This window comes from Daktulosphaira vitifoliae, unplaced genomic scaffold, assembly GCF_025091365.1.
Source record: "Daktulosphaira vitifoliae isolate Bord-2020 unplaced genomic scaffold, ASM2509136v1 Scaffold_4, whole genome shotgun sequence".
Lineage (NCBI taxonomy): Eukaryota > Metazoa > Arthropoda > Insecta > Hemiptera > Phylloxeridae > Daktulosphaira > Daktulosphaira vitifoliae.
Genome location: NW_026099575.1, coordinates 10,817,344 through 10,834,502, shown reverse-complemented (window position 1 = coordinate 10,834,502; position 17,159 = coordinate 10,817,344). Strand labels below are relative to the sequence as shown.

The 17,159-nt window shown below is 25.1% G+C and overlaps 2 protein-coding genes across 6 annotated transcripts in view; both read left to right on the top strand.

Annotated features, from left to right (window-relative positions):
* LOC126905309 (fatty acyl-CoA reductase wat-like) overlaps positions 1-4,205 on the top strand; it is a 32,373-nt gene extending 28,168 nt beyond the window's left edge. For both annotated transcript variants that reach the window (XM_050684884.1, XM_050684882.1), the window contains exons 7-9: positions 1,634-1,873; positions 2,772-3,029; positions 3,462-4,205. In XM_050684884.1, coding sequence (XP_050540841.1) covers positions 1,634-1,873; positions 2,772-3,029; positions 3,462-3,561 — 598 coding nt within the window. In that variant the 3' untranslated portion in view covers positions 3,562-4,205. The remainder of the gene's footprint in view (positions 1-1,633; positions 1,874-2,771; positions 3,030-3,461) is intronic.
* An 8,091-nt stretch (positions 4,206-12,296) lies between these two features.
* The window catches only part of LOC126905308 (fatty acyl-CoA reductase wat-like), a 28,479-nt gene continuing 23,616 nt past the window's right edge, over positions 12,297-17,159 (top strand). The window contains exons 1-2 of one of the 4 annotated variants that reach the window (XM_050684881.1): positions 12,297-12,515; positions 12,664-13,024. In XM_050684881.1, coding sequence (XP_050540838.1) covers positions 12,668-13,024 — 357 coding nt within the window. In that variant the 5' untranslated portion in view covers positions 12,297-12,515; positions 12,664-12,667. Of the gene's footprint in view, positions 12,566-12,622; positions 13,025-17,159 lie in introns of those variants that run through there. The other 3 variants (XM_050684877.1, XM_050684878.1, XM_050684879.1) reach the window with 3 other exon arrangements.

The window sequence follows — 17,159 nt, the reverse complement described above, 5'->3', positions numbered from 1 at the left end:
TTTTTTTGTAGATGCATGATGTCTTTACCTATCATTTGGTATATTTTTTTTATAAATCTGACTTTTTACCTGCTTACAGGGGGGGATTCAAAATGACAACTTTTTCACAAAAAATTGACTTTTTCAACTTAAATTTTGAAAGTGTTCCGGAAAGTCTTATTTATATCTTAAATGAAAGTTAATGTAATCTACTTTATTATGCAAAAAAAAAATTTCGGACTTTATTTTATCTTCATGGTGAAAACGGCTACCGAATGCTATTTTTGTGTGAAAATTCTCGATTTTATAATTTAAATTTTTTACTTTAAAGTTCTATAACTTTTTTGAAAAATATATGGACCAATACAATTTTTTCATGAAAAATAATATTTTTTAATAATCCCTTTTTCATTCGACATACTTTATCTTAATCAGGATATTAATAAGGAACTAGCAGATCATGTAGCTTTTGGAATAATACACCAATTTTTTAAAATTAAACACTATCTAAAGATTTGCATCGAAGCGTTTTTTTTATAGTGATTTTAATCATTGTCAGATATCATTATACTTGATCCAACTATGGCACGTCACCACTGTACCCCGACCCCCCTGTGCTGAATTTTTTTTTAAAAATTATTTGCTTAATTGAAAATAAAGTCATTTATTTTTTTTAATTAAGCCTTTATTATTTTTTCATTTGTTTTCTTATAGTAGAACAATCGTGGGATGAATTTTTTTTATATTGTAGTATACATCAAAAGCTTCAATTTTATATTGGTTAAATAAGAGCAAAAGTTCCGGAACATTTTCAAAAATTAAGTTGAAAAAAAATTACTATTAGTATACACTATTGAAATATTATTACAATCAAAAATTGAAAAAATAATTTACAGTAGATCTAAAATTCTGAAAAAATCTGATATAAAAACAATTTTTACAGTAGCATAATTTTTAGATTTTTTTTTTAATTTCTAAAATTTAGGTGGTTTTACAGTATTTTGACTCTAATAGGTTCAAATATGTTAAAATTGGGTACTTGTGATGCATACAACAACAAAATCAGTCCAGTGATAGCTGGTAATTTTAATCAAAAAACATAAAAAAACGCACTTAAACGTTTTCAGTTTATCATAGAAACTAAAATATTATTGACAGTTTTAGAATATTTTAATATATGATATTTCTGACTTACCAAATAACTTAATAAATTTGCTAATTAAAATAATAATATTTTAAAGTAACGATAGTACACATAGTATTCATTAGTATAAATAATAAAAAAAACTTTATGTAAAGTTCAAAGTTCATCTAGGCGACTTATTCTCATTCAGCTTATTCAGTCGTGTATCGATGTGTAGATACTGATGTTCGATTCCATTTCGCTTGTTGTTAATTATAAATTAATAACAATAATAGAACTTTACGAAATTTTTTTTGGAATTCAGAATTTTACGCAGAATTTATTGTCGAAGTTTTTGAAATATCCAACAATTACTTGTATGCACTTCCGCCTTTTATATTATAAAATTAATATAGTGTGAAGTAAAACTGTATTGTCCCATTCGATTGTTACTACTGACACTTATTCCATAGAGACAGCATTAATATTTCACAAATTAATTAAAAATATTATTTTGTTTATTTTTCACAGGGCTGATGAAATACCAATCTATACGTGTTCTAGCTCAAAACAAGTACCTATCAAGTGGAATGAATTCATCGAAATGAATAAACAACATGGGATGTACTGGCCAACGATTCGTGCCGTTTGGTATTATTCTTTTTGGCCAACAAACAACCCATATTTGTACGCTATATTGAATTTATTTTGTCATATCATACCTGGATACATACTTGATACGTTAGCTGTTATGTCTGGTCAAAAGCCAATGTAAGTAAAAAAATTCCCGTTCAATTCTGTGATTTTTAATCAAAAACTATTAAGTTATAAAAAATGAAATTAAATATTTTACATAAAAAGTTCTTTACACTTCAAAAATGACAAGATTTTTTGACATTTATATCTGTTTTCGCTTTAATGAAAAATTAACATATAAACTTTTAAGAAATAAAACTAGAATTAAAAATCTTAAAAGTAAAATTAATTTAAGCAAAAGTAAATTTTTTAAGTGTGCTGATATTACATTATACATTATTTCATTCGCGACTATGTAAAAGTTTATACTGTTTGAACTATAAAAATACAGAATTAAAATTCTATAAGACTGTAGTGAGATCAGCTAGGATGCATGGTTCAAAGTGTTGGTCGGTTGACAAGAAAATAGAGCAGAGAATGAATGTAGAGAGGAATCGGAAACTTTAAGAACAGTTACAGAAATTAATATTGAAGGAAAAAGAAGTAGAAGAAGACCAATAAAGATATGGAAGGATGTAATTGATTGTGATATGTGGACGGTTGATATGAGCATAGATGATGTGGGAGATCGTGTCAAATGGAAGTTTAGGATAAGGATAACTTTAAGTAGTTGGGATTAAGGAGAGGAAAAAAAAATTATTATTATAGTTTATATTTACTACTTATGTTGATTGTGCTTCATAATCTATGGAAAAATTAAAAGAAGAATAATTTACTTAAGTAGGTATATCTATTTTATATGTCATGGTGAAATTTCAAAATTACCTACTTGAAATCTAGCACCCCCTCCCACAAAAAAAAAAAACTGAAATGTCACCCCTGGTTTAAAGTTCATTTCAAAACTGTCTAAAAATATTTTTTGACATATATTTATAAAAAATTACGAAGTAAAAATCTGAATTTTATTTTTTAGCCTGTTAAATATTTACAAAAAGCTGCATAAAGTACGTGACACTTTGGCCTACTTTGTTAGGGGAGAATGGACTTTCGTAAACGATCGAATTCTAAGGCTATGGGATACACTTGATTCACAAGATCGCGAATTATTCAATTTCGATGTTAGGCAAATATCATGGGAATATTTCAGTCAAGCGCACTGCCTTGGTCTGAGAGTTTATCTAGTGAAAGATGATATACACACGTTACCAAATGCTCGAAAAAAATGGGAAAGGTAAATATCGAATCAAAAATTTGAAAAATACTAAATCTATTTTAACTTACGATACAGTATATAGGTATATTTTTAAGGTTCCGATTAACATTGCATACATATATTTAAAAAATTCTTAAGAATCTTATTTGATTTACATTTAAAATAGTCATATTTTTTGTTGAAAGATCAACGAGAAAGAAATAATATTGAGTTTGTATTATGGACTCTACAAAAAATGACACTAATTGGCAATTAAATTTTGCTTGAAAACAGGTCCGGATAAAGGGAATTAAACGGCCCGGGCCTATCTCGAATGTACTAGCGTATCATGATTAGTGCCAGAGTTGTTTTGTTTTTTTTTTTACTTAACACTTTTTTTATGGTAGCGATATTTTTATTTAAGTCTTGTAAATTTCTTCTGTAGTTCTAACAATTTCATTTTTTTTTCAGATTACATGCAGCTCATATAGTAGTTAAAACATTAACAATAATATTTCTATTATGGTTAGTCTGGTTACCGGTGTCAATGATTTTTAAACATGTGATCTGAATGATTATGAGTTTACAAAACTGTCAATAGTCTTATGGGAAATAATGTTTCTTTTTTTAATTGATGTGTGATATTTTAACAGAAAATGTAAATTTTTTTCAATTTGTAAAGCTATTATTTACCATATTTTATGTAGGTTAAATTTAGTTAAGTTTTTTATCAATTCTATATGTAAAAATATATATGTAAAAATTGTATGAAAAAAAGCTTAACTATCGTTCTTTATACTTGATTACAATAATAGGCGCAACTAGGAGATGGAATAAAGAGAGCTTTGCTGCCAAAAATATTTGGAAAACTATACTTAACTTTATATAATATAAGAACACTTTTTGGGCAGGAGAAAAATGTGTATTTCTGTAAATTTTTTTTAATAAAGTTAACACTATTTTGACAGATCACATAAAAATATATGTCAAAAGAGAGGCCTATTCAAGAAAAAAATTTACTGCGCTATTTTTATTTAAAATGTTAGTTTTGCATAGTCAATAGGGAGGCTTTGCTTTTTTAGTCTTACTTCCTGGATTTATTACTGATAACAGAAGTTCACTGTTATCTTCTACATATAACAATTTTTGCATTAGTTATGTAGTTGTTTTATAGACATGTTTGTATTTATTTTTAACACGCTTATATTAGTTTCACATGTATGTTGTTTGTATATTGTTTGTATGTTGTAAGTTTGTAACTCCACGCGGCACGTGTTATTATGTCGCGTATCCCGTCGTCTATGACCTTGAGACTAGACCGTCGTAACGCATTCACCCCACCCCGCTCACCAGACGGCGCTAACACTATTTTTTTCTGTATATTTCTGTATAATTTTGAGTATTTGACTGACCAACACCGCGCGTTATACGCCGCGGTGCAAAGTCCAGCAAGTGCCGCACGGCCGACGACGTACCGCCGCTAATGATACCGTAGTATTCTTCCTGTTGTCAAAGTGGCAACGTCAATAAACCGATCTCCACTCGCGCACCGTCGCCATCAACGCTGCTAACCTTTTGACGCCCGAGGATCACGCCGGACATCGCGTCGTCGACGCCAACGAAAGTGCCACGATATTATGCGAAGATTATATATTCTTACCATCGCCGCTAATATTAATATATATATACATATATATATTATTATTTATATATACGTATATGTTAATATTCATTTATATATCCCTACAGCCGACGCCGCTACCGCCATATATGCCTCGCGCCCCGCCCGCCAACAAAACACAGCTATACCTCGTGCATGATACGTTTACGTACTTAAGTCGCTTTACATGTATATATATATATATTTTAATTACTATTAAAACTTATATATTAATACGCTTTATTCTCATTAAGAGATATATAGGGTATTTATTCCGATTACAAAGGATGATTCCCGTATCGTCATTTTACGTCACTACCTCCACGTTGCGCGTCTGCTGCTTTCCTTGGATGTGGTAGCTGTTTCTCAGACTACCTCTCCGGAATCGAACCCTGATTCCCCTTTACCCGTTACAACCATGATATTGATAGTAACTACTAGAGTAACATGTAACTAAAAAGTGAAAAATAAATATAGTTTAAAAAAACTAAAAAACACGCTTTTAAAGAACATCGAACTAAAAAGTTAAAAATAATTTTTAAAATAAGCGTAAAACAATAATGAACGAAATGTACTAATATTATTGTGATAAAAGCGTGGGTGCTTTGTGCTATATTTTTCGTATATTGAGCGCCCGACGCTTTTATCACAATAATACTAGTACTTTTCGTTCATTATTGTTTTACGCTTATTTTAAAAATTATTTTTAACTTTTTAGTTCGATGTTCTTTAAAAGCGTGTTTTTTAGTTTTTTTAAACTATATTTATTTATTATGAAAACATGTAGACTTAACATTTTTATATTGTTTAATATGTAAACAAACATTATTTATCATAAAATGTGGTAATATCACTATTATTTGTAAAGCTATTATTTACAATATTTTATGTAGATTAAATGTAGAGAAGTATTTTATCAAATCAAAATCATTGTAGCATAAAAATCATTGGAAAATTATTTTGTTAGGTCTGTTTGAGTTTTCACAATAATTAACTGTAGATATTTAATAATTTGATTTAATTCAAAAATTTAACTTCAGATAAGCAAAAAATTATTTTAATCATTTTTTATTTATAAAACTAATTATAAATTATAAAAATTGGTTGCCTTATTCCCCTAATATTTTTATTTATAACATAATTTTTGGCACGAAAGGGAAATATCTAAGATTTCAGTATGAAAAATAATTACTTTTATTTGTTCATTCTTCAATAAGTTATGGCAATTTTTAGAAAAAAAAAAAATTCAAAATTTACCGAATTAAAAATTGTAATTTTTTTTGGAAATTTCCCCCATGTATGGGGAACGAGGGCAACATTTTTAATTTTTGAGGGTAATGTCTTCAACTAGATACGATTTGTAATATTTTGACGTACCGTTAAGAAAATCGGTCCAGTGAGAGCTGAGAAAAAGTATTGACAGACACAAAAAAAAAAATAAACACATCATGGTAAAATTAATACCTTATTAGCTTCGCATCGAAGCTAAAAGAGTGCAAAAGTATTATATTTAGTTACATTTAAATTGTGTAAATTCTATAATTATAAAATAAAAAATTTCATACAGGTAATAATATCATTTGTAACCATGAAAATAGTAAAGGTAGAATAAATTAAACCTTCTGTTTAATATTGCTCTCTTTAAATATGGGATCAACGAGGATAATCTTGAAATTCCAAGAGATATTACATAACAAATCCTAAATATTTTAGAAATATTTGAAAATTGGATACAAAAAAACATGTAGACACACAATGACATGTACATAAAGTATTTTAATGTATTTGACAAGCGAATCGCACGAATATTGAGTTCTCCATTCAATCACAATATTTGGTAGTTATGGCACTTTAGTATATTTACAAATCTAGTTCACATATTATATCAGTATTCAAAAATTTTTGAAGAATATAAAAAACCAGTTAGAATGGGATAAAATGTCATTAAAATTTCTGAAATTATTAAATTCATCAAATATAAAATAAAACTTTACTCAAAAAATGATAAAAATGCAAATATTAAAATAAATAATGGGATTAAATTAATGTTAACATGTATTAAAAGTCAACCAAGTGAGTCGATTGATGTATTTCCAAAAAATTGGAAATTCTTGATGTCAATGTTATAATTAGATTTCATGAAATAGACGTTAACAAATTCGAATGTTTAACTCCACAAAATCAATTTATCTGTGATATAATTTTAGATAGAAATCTGTACAAACGCTTTTAACAAAATGTTCCGCTGTTAAATGGAATAAATACAAAACATTTTTTTTTAATTCAAAGTTTTGTTGATGCTGTGGGTTGATAAAAATTAAAAGTATTCAGTTCTAATTACTTATAGAGAATCATTAATTGGAGTTATAAAATTATTTTTTTATAGTCATATAAAATTACAAACGCCAATCACTTGTTATGAGTATTGTAAATTGAACTATAAGTGGAAGTTTGAATGTTGGGATTCTTGAGATTTCCTGTACTTCGGTTTATCGCTGGAATTTCATAATAAAAGAATCAAAATTACCTTTAGTATACTCCTGAAATATTATTATGATCAATAATTAAAAAATAATAATTTATAGTAGAATTAAATAGTAGGAAAAAATGTGTGAAAAACAATTTTTTACAGTAGTGTAAATTTTTTTAAATTTCTATAATTCAAGTGGTTTTACAATTTTTTGCGCTGAATGATGGTTCAATTATACTGAAATTAGGTGGTTTTGCTACATACAATAATAAAATTGGTGCAGTGAGAACTAGTAACTTTCATCTCGATAAAGCAAATACTTTCCAGCTTCACATTGAAACTAAAATTTTTTATTTGTAATAATTTATAGGTAACACGATAATTTTTTTCTCTAAAAATATATAAATTATTACAAAAAAGGTTCTTTATACTTTTTTACTTTAATAAATCTCACTCAATAAATAAATAATACAAAAAATTTCTTCAGAAAAATGTACAAATTAAAAAAAAATTTTTAATTTAATTTTTATNTATCTAAGGGACTACAATTTATAATGTAATTTTTTTTATTGAAATTTTATTAATTATTTTTGGTTATTATGTGATATTGTTAATATTGTGTTCATCATGTAATATTATTGTTATTTTTTTTGTTGTTAAATATGTTACTAAGTGAGGACACTTAGTTGTAAGGATGGCCGAATGTTATCATTTAAATTATACATAAAGGGGGGGGATGTTCACCGCCAGGAGAACACACTAGTCAGCCAGAGGTGCCAGTGTTCAGTGAGTGCGGTCGTAGAAATACGTATAGTTTTTAATTAGTTTCTTTAAAATAGTCTACACATTGATGAGTTGTTATTAATTTGTGTTTATTTGTTTTAATTGTTCAATTGCTGAATAAATGTATATTTAATTTAATATATAATTCAGTGTAACTATCAAGTTTATTGTAAGAGAAAATTATTTTTAAAGGTAAATTTTAAAAGTCAAATGAGAATCTATTGTACTTTTTAAATATTAAATAAAGAACGGTTTGAAAAGAATTTTGATTATTTGATAACCAGTGTTGAATTTTAAGTTTTTAAGCTAATGTAGTTTTTAGTTATAGGCCACAGAGGAAAAACCGTTTAAAAATAACGTATTTTCGCATCACGTTAAAAATAGAGTGTTGCGTAACTGTTGAATAATATTTTTATGTTTTTCCCTTATGTATTGTACAGAGTTGTTAAGAAACGAGTTTCAAGAAAATTATTATTTTTAAATCATTTTTTTTGTTGTGAGTTAATATTTTAAACATGTTTTTCATCAAATCATAATATTAACATTTAAACCTATAAAACTTGATTTATTTAACGTTTTAAACTCACCAAAAAATTTAAATATCATAAAATTTTTATACTATTTTTAATTTGAAATACAAAATACAGATATTATGTTTATTTAAGTTATATATATATATAATGAAATAACAAAAAAAATTAATATTTTAAGCGAAATTGAGTTAAAATATTCACCATGAATTGTTATATTAGCAATTTGAGTACGTGGGCGAAATACCTAAGGGTCGTTTTGATAAGAATTCTTCTAACTCCTCCAAAAATTTAACCAAACTTACTCATTGAGCAAGCAATTAGGACTTGTGCAGAATTGCTAAGAAACATGTTTTTGGTTTTTAAATGGTCTTTTTTGTTTTTAATCAATGTTTTAAACATTCGTAATTTTAAATGAATGGCAAGGTTTACCAATGTTTGTTTTTCGACCCTCAGTTGGTATGTTTTTGTAAATTTTTTTTAAACTTCGGTGCAAAGCTGAGAAGGTATTAATATTACTATAATGTGTTTTTTCTGTGTCTATACCACTTGTTCTCAGTTCTCACTGGACTGCTTTGATGAATAATACGTAAAAATCAAAATCGTAACTAGTTGAAGACATAGACCTTAGAAATTGAGAAAATGTCCTTCGTACCTCTTAAATGGTGGAAATTACCAATAAAATGATTATATTTAAAATCAATACACTTTGACATTTTTTTAACTTTCTTTACTCATAAGTGCAATAAAATTTTTAAAAATGAATGAATAACAACAAATTTTTATTCCTCTTTTTAGGTATATATATATATTGAAAATTTGATTTTAAACCCACCCACGGGTTTTAGATTTCAATTTTTGCATGAAAAGTTAATCTATTCAATTTTTGAAATAATACGTCCTATAAACATATGTGTAAATTAAAGCTTATTCTACATACATAATCTAAAAAAATATCGGTTCTGACATCTTGTCTTCTATATGAAAACAATTGGATTGGGTCGAACTTAAACAAAAATGTTATATTGGTATAGAAATCGCCATTTTCTATTTAAATTTTTTTTTTCCTAAACATTTGTCTAAATTTTAATTCAAACAATATAGTCGAATAAGAGGTAATGGGTATTTAACACATTTAATCATAAAAAATTGTAAAAATCAATTAAGTTTTAAATATTTTAGGGAGAATTTTTGCAACTTTTGATGTTAATACAATATTTATATTAAAATGAATGGGCTGCCGTTTCCAAAAAAAATGTTCTAGTCAACATTGGCTTATGATAATTTGAAGTATCAAATTACAGGTGATTTTTTAATAGCCACTCTTATTCATTCGATTTTCCTTAAAATAATAATTATCAATTCATTTAATAAATATTATGACTTAAATTACAATATGGTGAAAATGACTATTTTTTTTTCTAGAGTGGTTAGTCAAAAAAGATTCATGTGCACATTCATTATAAGGCAAAGCCCTAATAACTCCAATGCTTTATTGCATACTCGTCTTTTGTGTGACAATACTTATTTCTTTAATATTAATATTTAATAATAATAATATTTCTTTTCTTTCTCTTTCTCTTAAATAAAATAAATTATCTTAAAAATGAAATAATGATAAATTAAAATTAAAATAAATTAATATTAACAAATAAAATATTAAAATCATACATATAAAGCATTATATGAGGGAATTTAAGTCTAGCTCTTCTCTTTCAAAATATTATTTATATAGAACTAGAGTTTTATATAAATTATATATAATTATCTATATAATTATTTATAATACTATAAATAATTTATGTAGTTACCTTATGCATACAACTTTGGAATCGAAACATTTTTTCTGTTTTTATCATTGTCAGATTCAAAATTAAACTGGTTTCAATTGTTAACTTTGTGTATTTAATAAAAAGTTATGTAAAAAACACATCAATAATATTGTTCAAAACAAGCAAACTTCACGAGTTTGTGAAGCAATTGAAGCAACTGAATTTAAAGGTGAATGTAATTAAATATATACTATAGTTAATGTTAGATTGAAAATGAAATGTCTAAAATGTTATTTAATGAACTATCAAAATCTATATAATCAGTTATATTCATAATAAACTAATTATTATTAATTTGGACTATTATAAATACTAGTTTTAAAAAAGTGCCCTTTAGTTTATTATTCAATTTTACTATGTTAATGAGATATTCGAGTTATGTAATTTTTATTGCGTTCTCTTGCGATAAATAATTAAATAAAAATGGAAAATCAACTGTATGGGAGTTTAAAAGATTTTAATATTCAGTAGAAATATCAAAGGATAAATTTAAAAATCAATATAAGATATATAACAAGTAATAATACTCTTTATTTAATAGTAGGAGAATATATGCACATAAATAACTATAAAGTAGAATCGGAATTTATTCTGCACTTGCTTTACAAATTTTTGTACATCTTATTGGTTTCAGCCTTATTGGTTTGTATATATTTGTTTTAAAGAGCATAAAAAAATATTGTTACTTTTCTATAAGGCAATTAATTTTAGCAGAATAATCTTTTTCTTTTTTATAAATAGCAAAATTTTTTTTTAGAAAATGTTATTATTTTTTGAATATAACACAATATATCAAGTTTTCTTAAAATATAGACATTGACTACAGTTTTCACACAATGTCTTACTTAAAATTAAAAACCTTTTATGAAACTAAATCTAAAGGATAATAATGATAATAATAGTAATACAGTTTGCGATAAATATGTTTTTCTAATTTATGCAATAATTTTACCACTTATTATTTTATTATTTAAAAATGTTCTAAGAGGATAAACTAAGAGAATGTAAATACATTCTCTAAAATCGCCGCAGATTTGACATTCCTTTAATTTGAAATTAAAGAGTCAAGAAAAAGGTTTATATAAATATTCAAATTGATCTATTAGATTATAATTGATCTGATAAATTAGCATTTTGACATTATATAAGAATGTATTTATAACTTCAATTTTAAATAGTCAAATCTAACAAAGTAATGTGATAAGATAATTATAAATAAAATTGTCATGTTTAACTAAACCAAAAGCAACAATAATTATAATTTTATACATGATCACTGTAAATGATAAAAAAATACTCACGTCAGTATGGTACTTTTAATATTCACGTTATTTTCATACATGAAATGTAATTTTAACATAAAGTATTGAAAATTCGTACACAAATATGACATTTTATCATTATTTATGAAAATTTTTTCTTATATTGTATACACATTAAAAAGTTTTAGTAAATCTATGTAAAAAAATCTGACTATTTTTTTTTAAATATATTTGAATCATAGTATTTCACTCTTTATATTTTTACACTTTTTTAAAACTTTTGAACCAGCATTTTGGAATTCATAAGCGATTTAAATTAATGGTTAAAGATTAGGCTTGGTTTGTGCTATTTTTATCACTAAACAATTCTCAGCCTCGCAATTCCAGTTTAGTATAAAAATGTTAATAACTGCTAAAATACTAGGTCAACATTTTTGAACCAAAAGTTGTAATAGACCAGTAATTTTCTTAATTAGGTAGTAATCTAAAAATAAACAGATTAATTAGGTTTGTTCCTATTTAAAAAAAATATTTTATCCATAAAACACATAAAGGATAAAAATAATAAATGTTTCATTAATAAATTTTCACAATTTTATATTTATTTTTTGATTAATTAAGAAGTTTATGATAAATCCCTCTTTATATATAATTAGTTAAATAAATATTTCAAATAAATTGCAGAGTAAAAGAAGTGGTATGGATCTCAGGGACACTGATAAGTAATATGTAGACAAAATTTGTTTGTGTTACTTTCAGACATTGTTTGAGACACGTACTATACACAAGTGCTAGACCAACCAGGTCTTGCAGTGTGTTTTTCTCTTTTTTAAATTTAGTATAATATCATCGTAGTCAAGTTTTTTATTATTATATACATATGTATATAATTTTTTCTTTGATTGCGTGATTTATTAATTTATTTTAAGTTAAATTTATAAAAATTATTTTTTTTTAATACTAACTGGGTTATAAAAATAATATATAGGTATTTACATGTTAAGGAAAATAACAGTTTTTAAATCTTAATTTTTAGACCTTTATTACTTAGCAAAATGGCGTTAGATCTACATCGATTGAACACTGTGCGAANATAACAGTTTTTAAATCTTAATTTTTAGACCTTTATTACTTAGCAAAATGGCGTTAGATCTACATCGATTGAACACCGCGCGAAAATCAGAGAAATCCCAAGAAGAAATTTTAAAAGAAATTATTACGGACGAATTTCCCTTAAATCCGTTAGAAGTCATTGGAGAAAAAAGTTTCGATGATCCTGAGGCCGTCAAAGAAGCCAATAAACTTACGGGAACGGATGTCCAAGAATTTTACAGAGATGCCACAGTTTTTCTAACGGGTGGAACAGGTTTTATGGGCAAAATGATAATTGAAAAGTTGTGCCGATCATGTCCTCATATCAAACAAATTTATTTGCTAGTCAGAAATAAAAAAGGAAAAGTCATCAACGAACGCGTTGATGCTATATTTGATGATAGGGTAAGATATTTATTTGGAAAACTAATCTGTTATAGCTTAAAATTATCGTTTAAAATAGTATAACTATATTTAAATAAAAAGTAATTATTCATAGGCACTTAAACCTATTAGATTAAATAATTAGATTTTTGCTCTGAAAATCAAATTATGATAAATTATAGACCATTACTTTGAAACTATTAAGTTGGTGTTGAGGCTTATTATACCTGTACTTTAATTTGTACAGGATGAGAATTAGTCATTCTGTTTCAATAATTATTTCTTAATTTAAAATAAAATAGTTTCTTCGGTTAAAAAAATTAATGTCATTTTTCAACACATCGAAGAATAATTTAACTGTATAGTAACTCAAAATTATACCTTTCCAATCTCTGTCCTTGAAGTAATATTATTTTGAGTAAATTTGTGTCATTTGTGAAAATTGGATTTCAATAAGGACCATTCACTAACCTTACTTTAAAAGTATTCTATTATTAGTAGAGTAACATTGTCCAAAGCTTGTGTTACTTTCTCCTCAAAGCACAGCGCCTTATTTTATGAACTTAACATTAGGTGAAAGTCGTTACGAGAATTGATGAATTTTTTTACCTGGATCTAAATTTTATTGAAATTATTTGCAAATAATTATATTTATACTGCTTGTTATTTTTTAAAATTTTAACTGCTTAGTTATATTTTATAATAAAATAAACTTTTGCAAAAACATAGCCTAGATTTAATATAACTTTTTTTACATTATAAATAAATTCGTATAAGCAGTATATATAACGCAATCAACAATAATTAATAACTGCTGTGATTTTTATTGAGCCATCTCAACATGAACTCTTTATATTGCATTAAAATAAAAATACGTGACAAGCGGTACAATGAGCTTAGATATCTTAAAATACAAGGTCATAGATCTAACATTGTGATTGAATTCGAATAAAATTAACTATAAATGTTACTAAATTATGTTATACAATAAGTTTAAAGATTAATAATTCATTAGTTCATTTCACTTTGGAACACTATTTTATAATACGAAATTTGTAGTGTTTTAATTACAATAAAATAAGTTAATTGCTTATTAGGATGGTTCTTATTTTTAAATGATTTCATTTTTTTTATCAATTCTCATAAAAAGATTTTAATATATAAAAAATGATGTACACGAAATTTGAACATTATAAGATCAATTTTCACCATGAAGACAAACTAAAGTTCGAAATTTTTTTTTTATAGTATAGTATGTTACATTAGCATTAATTTAATATATATAATAGTGTCAGTATTTCGGGAAAATTCAAAACATTCGAATCATCAAAAGTTATGTTGAAAAAGTTTAACTTGTGTCAAAAATTATTATTTTTATACCCCCTGTGGGTAGATCAAGAATCAGATTTTCAAAAAATGTTTATCAAATGAAAGAAAAATATCTAAGGTTTCAATACAAAAAAGAATTATTATAATTTGTTTTTTTTTTCAAAAACTTATGGCAGTGGTAAGTATTAAAATATTTCATGCTTAACAGTGATTTTTACATAAAAATTATATTTTTCGTTGAATTCAACGGCCATGTTTCTATAGAAGAAAATGTGACTGGACAAACTTTTTTTTTGAACTTATAGTATTTATCATAAGGTTTAATATGACATATTATTTAAAGCTCAGAGTATTTCTGAAACATTTTCAAAGGTTAAGTTGATAAAGTTCTATTTTTTACATGTATTTTTATAAATCTAAATGCCTCTTGTATAAAGGAAAATGGTCCGATTTAAAAAAAAAAATTATGTCAAATAAAAGAAGTAAACATTAAGTGTTTATAAAAAAAAAAATTGTGTTGATACATTTTATGAAAAGTTATAGCAATTTAAACTTGAAAATTTAAAATCGAAAATCAAAAATTCTAAATAACATCTAAGGTTGCAATATAAAAAAGAATTATTTTGATTCGTTCATTTTTCATTAACCCTTTAGCAGGCACGTGCCTATTTTTAACGTTCATAGTCGCGTGGGGATCTATTAGACCCCATTTCTAAAAAAAGTATAAAATATCTATAAAAAAGTTCATTTTTTTTAATTCAAAGAAATTATTTGTTACCATATGATATATAAATATGGATAAAAATTCAATAATAAAAATAAAAATTAAATAAATTACAAAATTATGTGCATTACTAAAAATTATAATACCAAAAAAAAAACTTAATTTTCAAAATTTCATTAAAAATTATGTTTTATAAAAAAATTATTTTACTGCAAAATCTTATTTTTAAGACACAAAATAAAAGCTTTTACTATTAGAAAATGTATTTTAATTAATTTTTCTTGTATTTATTTTTGCTCAAACACGACTTATATTTATTAGTTTTATGTGTATTTACTTTTATATAATCATTTTTCTGAATTGAATTTTTTTATTATTAATATTAAAATACATTTAATAATTATGATACGAGTATATACAATTATTCTGAACCTGTTGAACATTGATTTTCTCCCAACAATCTTTGCATACTGTTTAATATACGCGATGTATTTATTACATGTTTTGTTCTTATTATTCCGTATCACCGAGTAGTGGAAATTCTCAATAGATTATTTATTTTAAAAACTTAATTGCACAGTCGGTGGTAGATCCACATAATTCCAATTCCATAATATTATATCGATTATAACATTGCTTTTACGATAAAACGATATTTTGAAAAAAATACAAGTCCAAAAAAAACTATAACGTTACGAGTCGCGTGGAGGTAAATATGACACATTTCAATTTTGATGAATATTTTAAGTCATACATTATTTTTCGAAGGTATTTATTTATGAAAATCGATTCAATATTACTATAAAAACCATTTTCTAAATTTATATCTATGTACACTTTTTATGCAATATAATAAATCCGTTTTTATTTTTGTGGGGACATGCTAGACCCCCACGCGACTGTTAAAGGTTAAGTAATGGCAATTTTTAGAAAAAAAAAATTGAAAAAAATGTCGAAATTTACCGATTTTAAAAATAGTAATTTTTGGGGGGATTTTCACCATAAATGAAGAACGAGGGCCAAATTTTTAATTTATGAGAGAAATGTCAATACGATTTTTTGACGAATAGTTGAGAAAATTCAGTTCAGTGAGAGCAAAGAATATGTAGTAACAGACACAACAAAAAAAAATTAATTTTTTTAGTTCACAATACATTTTTAATTGATTATAGAAATTCTGGCTCTGTATAATAAAATACTATTAATTTTTGACACTTAAATGATCCATATTTAATATTACATGAAATTTTACATCAATTTAAAATATATAAATTTAATGCAGATATTTTATAAAAAAAACTATTTTGTTATATTTTATAATAAAATAAACTTTTGCAAAAACATAGCCTAGATTTAATATAATTTTTTTGACATTATAAATAAATTCGTATAAGCGGTATATATAGCGTGATTTTTTTATCATAACCCACTCAATTACTTACAGAATAAATATGTTTAAACGTTATTATTTTTTGTTTATCTTTAGTTACTAATTATCCTTGAATTATTAACTATGTAATACTTTTTAAGTTCATTCCTAATGCCTTGTAAGGGGCTCAACTTTGTTTTTTTAAATGGAAACACATATTTAAAATTTAGATCCCGGTAAAAAAATTTATTAATTCACTTGACGACATAAATGATAAAAAAATCACCCTGTATACCGCAATCAACAATTAATAACTGCTGTGATTTTTATTGAGCCATGTCATCATGAACTCTGTTACATTGTAATTGAATTCGAATTAAACTAACTATAGAATATAAATATATAAATTGTGCAATACAATAATCTTAAAGGTTAATATTTCATTTGACAATTTCACTTTGGAACACTATTTTATAATACGAATTTTTTTAGTATTTTAATAACTACAAAATATGTTAATTGCTCATTAGGATGGTTCTTATTTTTAAATGTATAATTTGATTTTTATCGATTCCCACAAAAAGATTCTAATAAGAATCTTCTGTTAATTTAACAATTCATTTAGCTGTATTATTGATAACTTTTTACTTTCCGAATATTTCTTTATCTTGTTTGTATTTTAAATTTCTCTCTCAGATTGACAACGATATTTCAATAAAATTATAATTTATATT